Source organism: Bolinopsis microptera, chromosome 6 (genome assembly GCF_026151205.1).
Source record: "Bolinopsis microptera isolate Bmic1 chromosome 6, MBARI_Bmic_1.0, whole genome shotgun sequence".
NCBI classification, from domain to species: domain Eukaryota; kingdom Metazoa; phylum Ctenophora; class Tentaculata; order Lobata; family Bolinopsidae; genus Bolinopsis; species Bolinopsis microptera.
In genome coordinates, this window is record NC_087077.1 from 6,910,135 (window position 1) to 6,926,369 (window position 16,235).

General features: G+C 38.9%; 3 protein-coding genes across 7 annotated transcripts in view; 1 reads left to right on the forward strand and 2 right to left on the reverse strand.

The window, feature by feature from the left end:
- LOC134816726 (arginine and glutamate-rich protein 1-A-like) overlaps positions 1–16,235 on the reverse strand; it is a 1,122,901-nt gene that overhangs the window by 698,553 nt on the left and 408,113 nt on the right. The window lies entirely within an intron of this gene.
- The window catches only part of LOC134816498 (cilia- and flagella-associated protein 57-like), a 70,190-nt gene that overhangs the window by 44,781 nt on the left and 9,174 nt on the right, over positions 1–16,235 (forward strand). For 2 of the 4 annotated variants that reach the window (XM_063825359.1, XM_063825361.1), the window contains exons 2-5: positions 13,312–13,817; positions 13,996–14,261; positions 14,614–14,643; positions 15,722–15,941. In XM_063825359.1, the coding sequence (XP_063681429.1) occupies positions 13,350–13,817; positions 13,996–14,261; positions 14,614–14,643; positions 15,722–15,941 (984 nt within the window). In that variant the 5' untranslated portion in view covers positions 13,312–13,349. The remainder of the gene's footprint in view (positions 1–13,311; positions 13,818–13,995; positions 14,262–14,613; positions 14,644–15,721; positions 15,942–16,235) is intronic. The other 2 variants (XM_063825360.1, XM_063825362.1) reach the window with 1 other exon arrangement.
- LOC134816502 (cell surface glycoprotein 1-like) overlaps positions 23–16,235 on the reverse strand; it is a 79,089-nt gene continuing 62,876 nt past the window's right edge. Inside the window, exons 2-4 of one of the 2 annotated variants that reach the window (XM_063825366.1) lie at positions 1,901–2,086; positions 650–1,189; positions 37–610 (exon numbers count right to left, since the gene is read on the reverse strand). In XM_063825366.1, coding sequence (XP_063681436.1) covers positions 593–610; positions 650–1,189; positions 1,901–2,080 — 738 coding nt within the window. In that variant the 5' untranslated portion in view covers positions 2,081–2,086 and the 3' untranslated portion in view covers positions 37–592. Of the gene's footprint in view, positions 1,190–1,900; positions 2,087–16,235 lie in introns of both variants that reach the window. The other variant, XM_063825365.1, reaches the window with a different exon arrangement.

A 16,235-nucleotide genomic window follows, 5' to 3' on the forward strand; every position in this document is an offset into this window, starting at 1 on the left:
CACAAATAAATCCACTCTACCCGTGAAAATACAGTTGGTTTTATTGTAACATAAAAATATTATAAATTACATTTCACTAGAAATAGATTTCAAAACTTCTGTCAAAACGACAATTTTATTTACAAGTATAATTTAACGAGAAAATATGCATCAGAAATACATCAAAAATTGGAATGAAATAAAATACATCGTTTATACCTCACTTATATCATGAACCAATATTATGAACAACAAAATTTGCTGATGTCAAAGCCGCAGTCCAGGTGAAAAAATAAATATTAGAACGCACACGAAATAAATAATGAAAAGCATCACATTTAGCCATATTAAAATAACGACAAAATAAATCAATTCCAAGAACTTTCTTATATAGAGACAAGTCCTATAAATCCATATGATAACAGCAAATTAATTCAAAAATGAATAAAAAGATTACGTGCCTTTTTTCAGCACAAATATTCTTGAATTGGTTAAATTCTCCATATCATTATGTTTTCTCTTAAATTCTAGATAACAGATTCTCAAACGATCGGTTCTAGAGGTGAAATAGATTTATGGAGAATCGAGATAGATCCTGCAACAGGTCCCCAGATTAAGCGTCTGATGGCTCCTCTTCTGACTTCTCTGGAATTGGTTCTTCTGAAGGTACTTCTTCTGACTTCTCTGGAAGAGGTTCTTTTAACGGTTCCTCTTCTGACTTCTCTGGAAGAGGAACATCTGATGGTTTCTCTTCGGACTTCTCTGGAAGAGGTTCTTCTGAAGGTACTTCTTCTGACTTCTCTGGAAGAGGTTCTTCTAAAGGTACTTCTTCTGACTTCTCTGGAAGAGGTTCTTTTAAAGGTTCCTCTTCTGACTTCTCCGGAAGAGGAACATCTGATGGTTTCTCTTCTGACTTCTCTAGGGATGGCTGAGACTGTTGTAAGCTAGTGACACTTGCTGGAAGATCAGTACCATCGCTCTCTGGCTGAACTACTGGTTTGTTTTCAGCAAGTTGAGATTTCTCAGCAGATTTTTGGCTTTCCAAGCTGGATTGAGAATTAGCGTTTGCACTCTTCGTTAAGCTCGCTATACTTGATATTGTGGGATCAGGTTTAGTTGAACTGGTGTAGTCAGATTCTGTGATATGTAGATCAATAAAATCTCCTTGGTCCTCAAATTCCTCAATATCGACTGTCATTTCAAGCGGGTTCTGAAATAGACGTCTTGTAAAGACTGTGACAGTGTAATGATAAAAAATTTAAATTAAATTGTTGTTACAGGAAGCTGCGACTGCGTTAGAAACAACCGCAGCATACAAGAAAGTACAATTGGGAGGAATGAATTAGAAGTCACATGCAAGGATTATATTAGTACCTTATTGTGTTCAATTTGTTATTAAGATGTGCAGTGTATTGGGGTCCGTGCATTGTATTATTCATGGGACCGAATGTACCTCGAAGAAAGTATTTTTGTACTGTGATATTTAGAATTTTGGCTGCTCTATATTATACAAGTGTACATGTAGTTTTATCTTCAGAGTTAACAGAGGCACGTTCTTAGATCGAAAACTACATGCTCCACGACAAAGCTCTTGGGGTTCGGATTACATCATCTAGACTTACTAACCATACGTTTATTTATAAGTGACACCTGTATTTCTTTATATTCAAATTGGCTGCTGAATTAGTCCATAATAGGCCCCAGTATACACGTTCAGTGTATATTAATAGGCATTGGTAAGGCACACAGGCTCGGACCTAATCTATTCCTCACCGCTGTGTTAGATTTAGCGATCATAAAATCTGTGTTCAAGTCATCAACCACATTCGACATTCCAATATTCAAAATTGATGAAGTTGAAACAATTTCGTTTCTCACAACTATTTCGTTGCAACTCAATCGGCAGCTAATTATTACTCACCTCGCCAGTGCTGTCTCTTAACCTCGACATAGTATTAAGGTACACTGCCAGGAACTCCACTATTTCGTCGTGAGTCATGATTTTGTCTGGGTCTTCAAACGAAGACTGCGCTTTTAGCACTGCCTTGTTTATCTCTTTCAGGATGTTTTTCATCAGCGGTGGAACTTCTATTCTCAACATTTTGTTAAACTAGGAGGAGAGGGATGAGATTTTTGAAGACCTAATGAATAAATTTTCAATTTGCAGATAATTCAATTCAATTATATAATTTTGCAACAGGAATAAACATTCGATTATTTAGATATATAAAATGGTGCTTCTAATGTGTTGCAGGATGCTTCCTATAAGAATCCTGTTCTTTTGGTGGGGTAACCTAATTAAAGCAAACATTTATATTGTAATCATATATTGGGATGAGATCAATATCAGGGTGAGCAAAACACATTTTTACTCAAAAAATTGAATGATGTTACAATGTACACTTCAGCTTGCAATAACTCTGCTATAATACACATTTTTGTAGGTACATGTAGTGTGTAACATGGTAATTCTGCAGAACCTAAACCTGGTTTGTGGTGTACGGATGGAATTTTATATTTGCAGAAATTCTGATTGAGTAGCAAACAGGAAGAAAAATATAGAATAGTACTATTAGCATAGTACTACTACTGTAAACATAGTCAGTCTATACTATACTACCCTATTTTGATCAAACTCTTCACATTTGTTCAGTCAAGAGCCGTTTGTTCAATTTCTCTAGAATTTCGATAATTGCTGGTACCCTCAACTTTTGAAGTATCATGTTTGCAAACAACAATATTACTCTGTATGGAATACAGAATCAGACGGAGAAGAACTTTTGGATATGCTATCTCATAACAATATTGATGTCAGCTTTATTTGGAGACACCATCATATTGATTGCCTCGGCAAAGTATGATGCCTTCAAACTTCACAAAGTCATTATTGTAGTGCTTCAACATATGGCAGTTTGTGACTTGATCCTCAGCGTTTCCTATGTCCTTCCTACAATAATCTCGATGATAGCAGATAAGTGGATCCTGGGCGAATTCTTGGCCTACACTGTTAAAGGTTTCATATATTTAACTTACCCTATGAGCACCCTTTTAATTTGTGTTCTGACAACAAGTAAGCTCCTGATCTTGCGCTATCCTTTAAAATTCAAGACTTGGTCAAAAAAGAAGGCTCATTTGATCTGCACACTTTGTTGGTTACTGTCAGCTGTGAACCCCTTGATTGTTTTCATTAAGTCATATTATGACAATCATAATTTTATTTTCAACTATCAGACTTATGATGTCTACTACAAGAAAGGTAAGGTGACAGGTCTTATTCTTGGCTCTCTTTACTGCTTGGTAACTATAATCATAATTCTGGCAACAATTTTCACCCTTCGGTTTCTTCATAAGGCAAAAAGACTATCACAGAAAGTAAGGAGAGGAGGCACGATTCGCTGGCAAGGCATCTTTACTGTTGTGCTCACTGCAACAATCTTCTGCATCTCTACTATTCCATGGATAGTGTATGAAATGATGGAACCCTATGTGGAGGAGAACCTGACTGAACATATTCAGAGTCAACTTAAGAGAATTACTACTTATATAACAATGATCAATGTAATGGCCAACTTCTACATTTACATTTTTTCAGCTCCAAGTTTTCGTAATTTTCTTCACTCAATTATATGGTTAATATTTTCGAATTTTTCTTCATTAATGTCATGTAAACAAAACTCGGTAGCAATTCATCCAGAAAATGATCATGTTTGCAAGAAAACTGAACAGCATTCAGTTTGATATGCATTTAGTAGACAAATGAACAATGTGAAAATAATTGTTGTTATTGATGTATTGTGATTGACTAGTTATTAGTATTTCTTGGATGATGTTGAATTCAATTATTGTTTTTTAGATAAAATAAAATAAAATGGAATAATGTCACAACAAAACCGATCGAATAATCAACAATTACTCTTTATTATTTCCCCTTAAATTTTATTTGTCCCAGAATTGGAGCATCACACGTTTTGTCATACGTTGTATGTCCCGCCTTCACATAGCCATGTGTTGATTCACGATGTCAATCCTTCGCAGCTCGGTGAGGCACAGTGGTGCATCTCGCCGATCTACCGAGAAGCATTATTGGATGCGCGCGCGCGACCCAGTAGTGCATCGCGCTACAAAGCCATGTGTATATATGCGTACTGCGTGACGCATACTGCGGTCGCGCGCTACTGCAAGCGAGAGGGCTCTGGTTAGAGCAATGTCCCGCCTGTATCGTACAAACACTAGACACTATAGTGAAACGACAATGGGGGTCACGACGTGATACAACACAAATTATGTGACACAATGTCGCATTTAACTTAATTAGCCAATATAGCATTTTAATCATTAATGGTTAACAAAAATAATGTTATAATTGTAATTGTTACAGATCAGTAATCCAAATTCCAATCGATCAAATCCAGTTCAAATCCATTTAAAAATTGAAGCAATTAAAACAACTGGTGCAATAAAACTTGTAGCACGATACACTACTGGGCCGCGCCGCGCATCTTCTCGCAACCACAGTATTGATACATGTTTCGTATCCCAATATCAGAGATAATATTCGGCGGCGCGCGCTTTGCGCGCGAAAAGTGGCATGCAACGTATGTCAACCACAGTAGATCGGCAAAATGCACTACTGGGCCTTGCCGAGCTGCGAAGGATTTGTAGGTTTACAACCTACCAGGACGCGCGCCGAGTTGGACTCCTCGACGGTGCTCGTAATAATTGGAACAAATATTTTACTAGTATCACCCGTTAACGAAGGATTGACATCGTGAATCAACATTTCACATAGCCATGTGTCTACGCGTACTTCGGTGGTGGCGCGCTACTGCAAGCGAAAGGGCTCTGGTTAGAGCAAAATCAACATGAACAATAAAACCAATTTGAGCAATTACTTACCTGGGGACCCCTTGGAGGACTTCGCCGCTTCGACGCGCCGCGCGAACTAGCATTCTTGCTTCGCATCGAATCGTTGCTCTGCGAAGCAGAGCAACGATCTCGACGGATTGACATCGTCAATCAAGGAGACCCAGGCTATTATGTTCATTAATAGAGATTAGGCGGAATGACAGGCTGAGCGCGGCCCAGTAAATAATTACATGTTTTAAAGTAATCGGAGGTTGTAAAACAGTAACAATTTGAATTGAAACAATTAATACAATTATAATTAAAAACAATTATAATTAAACAAGAGGAAACTGAGTGGAAGAGGTGGCCAAGAAAAACATTAAAAACTCTTCAACTCATTGAGGGAAATAAGAAGCGTGTGAATTTTAAGAACCGACAGCAGATAAACAGAAGACGAACTGAGAAAGAAGCCAAAAGACTCATAAAGGACGGAAGTGTTGTCATCCTTGTGAATGAACCTGTCCCACCCGGGGCTGTGTGTGTACTTGGAAAAGGGTTGGGCTTTGTACCTACACCTTCTCTTGATGTTGAAGGAACAAGATTGGACATGCGTTTAACAACGAACAGGATCCTTCAGTCTTCAAATCAGTCACTTAACAGCAATGACCAGTTTGAAACCCCGAATCTGCCCCAAATACCACCAAACTCTACCAAAAATCATACTCAATGAAACTAATAAATCAATGAAACTAATAAATCAATGTTTTAGCTCATTTTACAAAGTCAAATATTTAAAACAGTTAAAATTGTATAGTGCTCAATTTGTAAATGACTAGTTGATCTTTGCTATTGGAAGTTTGTCAAGGACTGGCAGCTAGCGGGGCAAGGAATGCACGGGCTTAGGGGCTTTTGTGCACACCAGAACACTAGCTCGGTAGATTTTTGGAAACTAGAAGGACTGAAAACTAAAATTGTTTTTGATGGAGGCTGAGGCATGTTTTTGAGAGGGACGGTATAATAGCTTGTGGTAACAACTGGCCTTTACTTTAATAGGATGAAGTTTTAGTTTTAGGACAGGAAGAAGGCATTAAGAAGATTTGCTCTTTGTTTACAAGGCAGAATATAAGCAATGTTGGTTATAATATGTATCAATATCTAGATCTTCGTTTATCAATTTTCACTAAATGGGTTTAAAATTTTAATAGGGAGGGAAATTCATCAACTTTATTAAGTACCTATCAAAAATAAATCTTATATCAATGTAATATATTAAAAATCATAATCCTAAGTCTAATAATAAATCTGTTAAAAACACTTTCTCACTACACTGCGCTCACACACGTTAGTAAGACAAAGGAAAATGCACACCCAGCTAATTTTCAATTTCAAGATAATCATTTTGGATGTGTGGACCCTAGGGTAGACTTAATGTCAAAATTTAGATTAGAGCATTCGAAATCTTTGTTTGTCCAATCAAGATCAGCATGGTTATGCTGGTTGACGAGCAGTGATTGCTTCATCCTAGACTTCAGGCAGGCCACACTTAGACAGTAGTCACGTATACCAAGCTTAGGCACAATTACGTTCCAAATACGAGTCATTCTGCTATTGAAGTTGTCAGGGGGGTCTGCTTGGCTTAGTATAAGGGTGGGTTTCCTACTTGAGCAGGTGAAATTTTCATGGAGGGAAATCGGAGCACGGAATTTCATGATTTTATAGAGCTCAAGGAAACAATGGTAAGTGTACAGGTTTTGGACGGCAAGTATTCCGTGTTCCTTGAACAAAGGTTTCGTGTGCTCTTTCAAGAAAAATTTTTTGTTCAGATTTTGGTTGCCAAACGGTCGAGCACGAGCACAGGTCTTAAATTTATCTAGGTATGCCTCCCTATCGCCAAACAGTACCCTGAGACAATATTTTTGTGCTTTGAATACAGAACTTATACGAGTTTTGGCTGCCCCACCCCAAACCGTGATACAATAGGAGAGGTGTGATTCAAATAGAGTGTAATACAACTGGCGGTGTAAGAAATCTGGGAGGGAGCAGCGTAGGCGGCAGAGAGTTGATGTTGCATGGCTGAGAGAACGCCTAAGTGATTTTATATGTTCTTCCCAGGTTAGCTTTTCATCGATGACGACTCCCAGAAACTTAGCAGATGCAACTTGTTTTATTGGAAAGTTATCAATGGTTAGAGTATATTCAGAATTATTGTCAGTCTGGGAGGACGATGCTGGTTTAAAGTGAATGAAACAGCATTTAGACAAGTTGACATGGAGTTTGTTTGCTCGCATGTAGGAATATAAACTAGCTAAAAGAGAATTACCACGCATATATGCCTCCTTTTTAGATTTCCCAGTCACAAATATATTGGTGTCATCAGCGAATACTATTCATCACAGTCATCAGATGACAGTAGTGTTAATGATATTGTGAAGAGTATGGAGGCGGACCTTGACCAGAGATTGACCATTCAGAAAACTACAAGAGGCGACACAAAGAAGAACTTGTCAAAGGAAGAGACTGAGGGCCTAAAATGGCTTGAGTGCATGAACAATGAGGGAAAACTATCCGTTGTTCAAGCTGATAAAGGAGGTGCAGTGATCATTATCAACCCAGAGACACTAAGGAAGAAGACACTTGAGAAGCTCCAAAACCCGAATATCTATACTGAACTGAAGGAAGATCTCACCCAAACATTACACCATGAGTTATTCCTCAAATGGGTTGAAGGTAAAGAGAAAGGTTTTATCCATCCGATGACTGCAAAAAGTGTCATGGGTGTTTCTGATAATGATAGCACAAAAGAGGGGAAAGATAAGACCAATGCAAAGAGCACTTCTTCACATTTCAAGCCAGGAAAAGCCTACTTTTACCCGAGTTTGAAGATCCACAAATTGAAGAGAAAAGACCTTGTGCCAGGCATAGAGCCCCCTGTGAGACTAGTCACTGCACTACAGGAAGGAATAGCAAAAAGGAGTGATGTCTTCTTGGCCAGTGAGTACTTCAAAAATCTTGAAAAGGACTATTGCGAAGACTTACTGACTGACTCAACGGACGCACTGAGATGGCTTGAAGTATGCAATGAAGTTGAAACAGACAAACGAGCCCTCCGAGCTTTCACTTTCGACTTCAAAGCTCTCTACGACTCATTAAACCCTGAACTTGTCAAGGAAGCCGTTCATCATGCAATGAATACCACCAGACCAGACTGGACAGTGGACACCAGCACTCTGTGATTGGCTGGTCGACCTCGTTGATATCAGTCTAAGATCCTCTATTGGATGCTTCGAAGACAAGTGGTACGTCCAAAAGAACGGAGTGCCTACAGGTGGAAGTCTGTGTGTGCAGTTGGCCAACATAACTGTATTTTATGTAATGAACAAATGCGTTTACAGTAACACTGACATGATGAAGAGAGTCAGGACTGTAAGACGGTACATTGACGATGGTGCAGGTTTCTTCTACAGCACTGAAAGGAAATTTGACCAGTGGATTTCCGATGTAAACAAATCCTTGAAAGAATATGGGCTACTCATTGACGAATCCCAATGGAAGGAAGTTGGCACGCCTGTGGCTTTTCTAGATATCGAGTTTTGTTTCGACCCTGAGGGAAACTTACAAACTGACCTCCATATCAAGGAAACAGATTCAAGGAGCTATCTACATTTTAGCAGTGCACATCCAAACCACATTTATAGTGGAATAGTTTACAGCCAGTGTATCAGACTCAGGAGAATAATCAACTCACAAGAACGACTGGAAACCAGATTGAGTGAATTAAGCCAAGCATTCAAGGCAGCTGCTTATCCCTCAAAAATGGTGAACAACATTAGCAAAAAAGTTCTCAACTCCGAAAGAAACCTTGAACGAAGACCTCCCAAGGACAACACACTGAAGCCAGAGATCCTACCAATAAGGGTTGTCTCAACCTACGGAAGTGACTCTGACATTGTCACCACAGTGAAAAAGTATGAGGAGAACTTAAAGAAGACCAGAAGTTTTTGTAACCTGAGTGACTCAAAACAACAGAGTAACACCCTTGAAGAAAAGAAGAATGGCAAAAAGTTCTTCCAATTTGTCAAGAAAACAGGAAGCAACCTCAAAAGCCGGTTGGTTAAGGTGAAAGAAATAGCTCTGGGGAATAAGCATGGTCAAACAAGGCCGTGTAGAAAGAAGAACTGTGCAACGTGTGAGTCTATTGATAGTGCTACACAAATCAGCATCAATGGGAAACGGGTAAAACCAGCACCAGGTACATGCATCACTTACAACATCATATATTTGATCAGATGTAAACTGTGTGAGAAACCATACGTAGGCAAATCCACCAGAATGCTACGGGTAAGGTTTGGCGAACACAGAAGAGCATTCTACAAGATCATCAGTGGGCAAAAGGTTGACACGGATGATGACTCAAACTGCGTAGGACTCCACCTCCATATAGAGCATGGACTGACTCAGAAGGAAAATTTTAACAATAGTGTTTCAGTGTGTATCCTAGAAAATTCAAGTCCTAGTAGTTTAGATGTTAAGGAGCACCGATATATACATGCCTTAAATTCCCTCCGCCCCTCAGGAATGAATAGTACAAACCCTTTTAAGATTCCTTTATTGCATAATTGATTTTTATTTTGTCTGAGGGGCTTTCCATAAATTATTTTTTTTAAATAAATGGTCCTTTTATTGATGTTTCATATTTCACGGCAGTTTCCTTTTCAGAGTTTGAGTTTATATTTAGAAACTAACCATACTATCTTTTAGATTTATGTCACTTATGATGGCTCCGGCTGAAAGTACTATGACTCATTTTATCTAGAAGATTGTAGTTTCATTGCTTCTGAAGTAGCTATCAGTTCGCCGGTCAATGTTGGGTATAATACTCTTATAATTAAAGCATTTGAACTAAATCTTTGTTCTACTTAAAGCAAATTTAACGAATTGCGAATGAAACAAAATTATTCAAAAACTAGAGCAACTAAAACTAAAAATACATTTTAAAACCCATAATTCAGTGTGAATAAAATTTAATTATTTTACTTTACTTTATTACGTCGTCGCTTCGATACGCTAGGTAAACTATTAACCTTGCTTCGGCTCGGAAAACGTTGCTTTTTGTATCACGTCTTGACCCACTCTGTCGGATTTCACTGTAGAGTTTCAACGATACACTATATATACAGGGGGAGCCGCGCACTCGTGCGCGTCGGGTCAACGTTGCTCTAACCAGAGCCCTCTCGCTTGCAGTAGCGCGCGACCACCGTCACGCAGTACGCGTAGGCACATGGCTATGTGAAGGGTCAACGTATGACAAGTTGCTTCAGCTTTGGCCTTTGCTTCGCCCGCATGGCAAATGGCAGAGCAATATTATAATATTATTTTAAAAGGTTGACATTTTCCTTGACGGATGTTACTCGTCTAAATTTCTTCGAAGTAGCGCGCGCCGCTTTCTTCTCGGCGGCACGAGCTACGAAGTAGCGCGCGCCGGGCCAGATCATTAACAATGGTCAACATTTCCGCGTCAATCAAGCTCAAGCCAAGTACAATCTTTATTTTAATTTTGCAACGCTGGCATGAAAAATGTACTGTACATTGTTATGTTAATTTTAGCGCTGACGGATGTTACTTGTTTGTCGTCTAAATTTCAATTGTAGCGCAATGCATTACTGGTCCGCGCCGCGCATCCAATAATTTACTTACTACAACTATTACATATTATTTGCTCTAATCAGAGCCCTATTGCTTGTATGTTGTAGTAGCGCGCGACCGCTGATATATTCTACTTGTGAAACTTAAACGCGTCACGCAGTTTACCTGGGGACCTCAGGCTATTATGTTCATAAACATAACCGAATAGAGATTAGGCGGAATGACAGGCTGAGCGCGGCCCAGTAACACGCAGTACGCGTATACACGTACATGGCTATGTAAAAACTTGTATATCAATTATCATATATTCAATTAATTATCATTTATTCAATTATCATATATTCATGCATTTGGGGTAGAACTTAAATCCTATCAAGATCATAATATAAGTGAAATTATAAATTGTATGCTACTTGGACAATGGTAAAATATTGCTCTTATACAATTACACATTGTACACATAATACATCAAGATAATATGATCTGGCGGGTAAGCCGCGCAATTATATGAGCTGAGCTTTGATTCGTCCGCAAGCGTTTGAACTCGCGCGCGCCGTCAGTAGAGATCGAAAATTATATCCATGGTAACCTTGATATAAGTGCAATCGAATAGTTTTCATGTGTTTGTTATCGTCTTTTGCTACTCTTGCTCGCATTGACCTGTAACATGCAGTGCTCCGAACTTCTTCCACTAGTTACTTTATTTCAACATACTTATAGGCTATCAACTACCCAACAATATAGTCCTATTAACATTTAACAACCACCTGCACCTGCACCAGCAGTAATCACCGCATTTATTGATATCTGTAAATGGGTAATGTCTGTTCGATGTAAAAACAAGCTATAAAATTTTCCCGTAGCTTACTCATTAAATAATCCGTTTTCTTAAACCAGCTACTTTGGAAATCGTTATTTGCTTTGTTTTCGTGTATTTCATTAAAACTCTATGTCACAACATATCGCATTCTTGATTTCGAATGAGTGAGGCAGTACAGATTACAGAACAGTACAGATTACAGAACATCTCCAGCAGGTTTCTTTTGTGCTGTTATTGCAAACTTATACTCTTTTTGACGACCAATGGATTGAAATTGTGTATTTGAATGGAGTTTCATTTGTGCGATCCGTTTGCTGTGCTTGGCAATAATATCAGTTTAATTGATGATGGATGACTGTAATTTTATGATTCAACGGTTCTAACTTTTCACCCACATAGGATCTACCAAATGGCTTCACAAGTTCTGGTACCGGTCAATAGAACCCTTAAGAAATCCAAGGATGAGGAAGCAGAAGGTTTCACCCTCAAAGCTGGTATGAAAAATACCAAAGTAAGAGGTCCCCCAAGTGCTAATGCTTTCAAGGAGCGGCCAGCCAAACCCACATCTTTCAGAAAATTCTACGAAAGGGGAGACTTTCCCATCCAGTTAGAGCACGATACCAAAGGTAACAAGATCGCATGGAAAGTAGAAATTGAGAAGCTAGATTTCCATCATTATCTCCCACTTTTCTTCGACGGACTTTGTGAGGTGACTCACCCTTACGAGTTCTTCTCCCGACAAGGAGTCCACGATATGCTGGAACATGGTTCCCACAAAGTTCTTCCAGTAATCCCTCAACTTATCATCCCGATAAAGAATGCCCTGAACACGAGAAAGAAGTCAAGCGTTTGTACTTCTCTCAAGATCCTCCAGCACCTTGTTATATCTGCTAACTGCATCGGAGAAGCTCTAGTTCCATACTACCGACAGATTCTTCCCATCCTCAACATCTTCAAAAACAAGAACATCAACAAAGGAGATGGGATCGACTACAGCCAACAGAGACGTGAAAATGTCGGCGACCTGATCCAGGAAACTCTGGAAGCCTTCGAGACGCACGGAGGACCTGATGCTTTCATCAACATAAAATACATGGTGCCAACCTACGAGAGCTGCGTGAACAACTGAGAATACAGATCCTTGGTAGACTGTTAAATTATTTGGTTCAGGCTTCCGTGTGGATTTTTTAAGATACTGTGAAAACATGTACATAAACAAAATTGATTGTGATATTGAAATGGACAAAACGTAAGGTGAGAGAGCTTATAATGTTATTTTGAGAGGGTAGAACTGTGGATCCACAAAGCAAATCCTGTGCTCTCCAAACTATTAACTTTCAATCTTAATCTTTTATAGTCTCATACCTTGGAAATAATTTTTCGATTTTACATTATGTAGACATTATTTGAGTGTAAATATTATCTGATTTTTTTCATGCACAATGCACATTCATATGTAACAGAATTATCATATCATTACTTATCAAAATAAAGAGTCGATCGACTCAAGATCGACATATGAATAAGAGACCTAAAAAGTACAAATCTTTATTCCATTAGGAATATCTCGTCTGATCCTATGAACCCAACCTGTGAGTCTCGAGTAAGCTGTAAGAAGAATTCACAATCAAATTATAAGCCATGGCAACCGTTTGTCTCTCATATCCATATATATTTAAAACACAGCTCGAGTTACACTACTGAGTCCTGCACTACTTGATGATTCCTCTGCAAATAAGTGTACAGCGTCATGCACCAGTCAGATCCTCCACAAAATTATATTTAGCTTTTTTGAAGTGCAAATTTTATATTATGTGCATGTGATACTTTGGCGATTTTATGAGACTCAATACATGTTAAAGTCGAAATGTTGTTTCATTGGACGGTCATATGATTACCACATAAATACAATATCAATTATAATTTGCAACCAAATACATCGGTTTTTGAATCAAAAACAATAATAATATATATGTTTAAAATTGTGTAACTTACTAATAACTCACTCAACTAACTACTTTTATAGGAAAGTGTTCGGATGTAGAGGAGTAACTCAGAAGTCATGTCTATCGCAATCGCCAACTTGAGGCATGTCTTCGGTCTCAAGGGAGACGTCGCGAACAACGTAGCTTTCCAAGATGAGCAGACCATCATCTACCCTTCGGGGTCCAACTGTATCCTCTACAACATCGAGACCAAGACCCAGAAATTCATCTCAAGTATTGAGAAAAGTGGGGGCATGACAGCGATGGCTCTGACACCCAACAAGAGATACATTGCTGTCGCAGAGAAAGGAGAAAAGGCTACCATCACCATCTATGATCTGCAGACACTCCGAAAGAAGAAAGTGCTGACAACAACCGATGTTCAGTCCCAGCAGTATGTCAGTCTGGCTTTCTCTCCTGACTCCAAGTATCTAGTGTCTCAAGGTGCCCGACCTGATTGGACGCTGCTTTATTGGGCTTGGGAGAAGCCAAAACCCATGGCTTCTATCAGGACATCCACTAATGTCAGCAATGAAGTTTACCAGGTTGGTGATTATAATGTTGTCCTTGAATTTGTCATGTTTAGACATTCAGTGTTGTAGTGCCAATGTTAGTGCTGCAAAATAATAATTTTGTAATGTGTCATCTATCAGCTACCTGCCTAGATTATGTTATAACTTGTATTCGTAAGAAATGATATTGAATGAAACCTCCCTTTTCCAGGTATCCTTCAACCCCAACGACAACGCCCAATTCTGTGTGGTAGGTAACGGTGTCTTCAAAACTTACAAGTTCAACGATGGCACTCTCAAAGCGAACCCTATCCAAAAGATTGAACCCCAGAACTTCTTGTGCCACAGCTGGCTATCCGAGGACCGTATCATAGTTGGTACAGATACAGGGAGAATGCTGCTGTTCGAGGGACAAGAACACAAGAAGGACTTCCATGTCAGTTCCCCTGTTGCTCCAGACAGCACTGGTGGTGAGAGGTAGGTTCTCAGTTTAGATTTACAAATGCCCAACAAGCCCTAATCTTGACAGATTTTTATAAAATTTACTGAAATTCGTGAAGGATTAAAATGATTTAGATAACTTTATGGTATAAAATACTTAAATTTGGGGGAATCGGACCCTAGGTTGGAAAGTTGGAATAATAAATATGTGGTTGCATTAGCATGGAGTTAAAGTTGTGAGTGAAACATTTGCTTGGTTGCATATATACGACGTGGTGTGTGGACAGTTCAGTAGTCTGTCTTTTCAGTTTCATACGTAACCAACAGGATAGAAATTAAACCTTTTACACATTGGGAGAAGTTGCTTAATTTCTATATATATTTTCAGTCGTTTTCCACTAAATATTTCGAGTGGTGGGTAAGTGCAAATTCTCAGATAAACCAATCCGTGTATGGCCAAAATATAAGTGTGGTGGATGCTACACTATATGACGTTTTTGGCAATTGGCACATTTTCGGGCACGCATGAAAGTTATTCCATTTGACAATTATTGTCGTTAGATTATACAGTGAATCTCCATCTGCATCCCATTGGTTCGTCCGGTCAAATCTCTGACAAGCCGAGTTGAGGTCTTTAAAATCTGGCAGGATCGCTCCACTTTCTGCTAACTGATAGAACTTTGATCTTGAAGTAGCCAAGAAGCTTTAAAATCTGACAGGATCGCACCACTTTCTCCTACTTATAGAACTTTGGTCTTGAAATAGCCAATTTAATGCAATAGCAGTATTAGCACAATTCAAGAATAATATATTATCATAATTTGCCTTAATTCTCCGCACATTTTCTACATATTTCATTGAGAAACACCGCACCTAAACTACATTTTTCATAATAAATACCGCCCATAACTCGCACAGTTAGCATCTTTCGACAGCCACGTTACATTACTTTTCACTTATGCAAGAATATCACTGCGCTTCAATGCAACTCAGTATGCTAGCCTCTATCAAAATGAGGACTAACACAAAAATTGTAAATAAATCCACCTACTGACATGATACAGCTTAATATAGGAAGGCGAATGAAGCTTTGACTGAATTAGGCATGCATCTATTTAGTTTTTGGTTGAATTTCAATACTTACAAGTGTAAAGGTGATGAGGAATGGGATGTCGGGGATGCAAACGATTTGGAGAATGTTACCAGTTATGCCTTGAAGAAATAATGTCGGTTTGAAAATTGAAGTTATACCGACAGTCTTGTGCAATAATTCAACCATAAGAACAGATGATTGTCGTGACGTAGTGTGCGGTTACATATGCAATCTGCTTCATAAGCAACCACTGTCCCCCGCATAGTGCAAAACGTGCACATGAAAACACCGAGGAATCATAACTTATATCGTCTGGCGTCTGTGGCCGCCCGAAAAATTTACACATCGTAGAGCTGGAGCCGCTTGAGTGCTTCAAGTCGATAATAACGAACTGATTTTTCAGGAGTGGTACAGCAGGACAAAGTGAGACAAGTGAGAGTGCGATGAGGGCACAGACTCCCGTCCTCTGTGTAACTAAATACTCCAAGGGATTCCTGTGCAGTGCGGGTAACGGTGTGGTCTACATGTACGAGAAGACCGATGAGAGGGAGCTGTACAAGAAAGCAAGGGAAATTAGGATTCCTATTTCTGCTGACTCCGCTCAGGCTACTGCCAATATGAAGGTAAACACAGTTCTTATATTGTGATCATAATCAGCTTTTTAAAAGAATTGACTATAGTTGTATACCTGTTCTTGATTTATGTGACTTGGTAAGAGAGAAAAGTAATCTTAATAATCAGTATTGTACACACATTAAGAAATAACAGAGAGGCCTTGTTGTTATTGTTAAATTCTCCTATGATTAGCTAGAAACTTTCACTCCCAAAGAAACTGCCCTCAATCCTCACCATGTTCACATGCCCTCATAATACGTTCCATTTAATGCCGTGTCCTGCTTACTGTAAGGTGACAGATC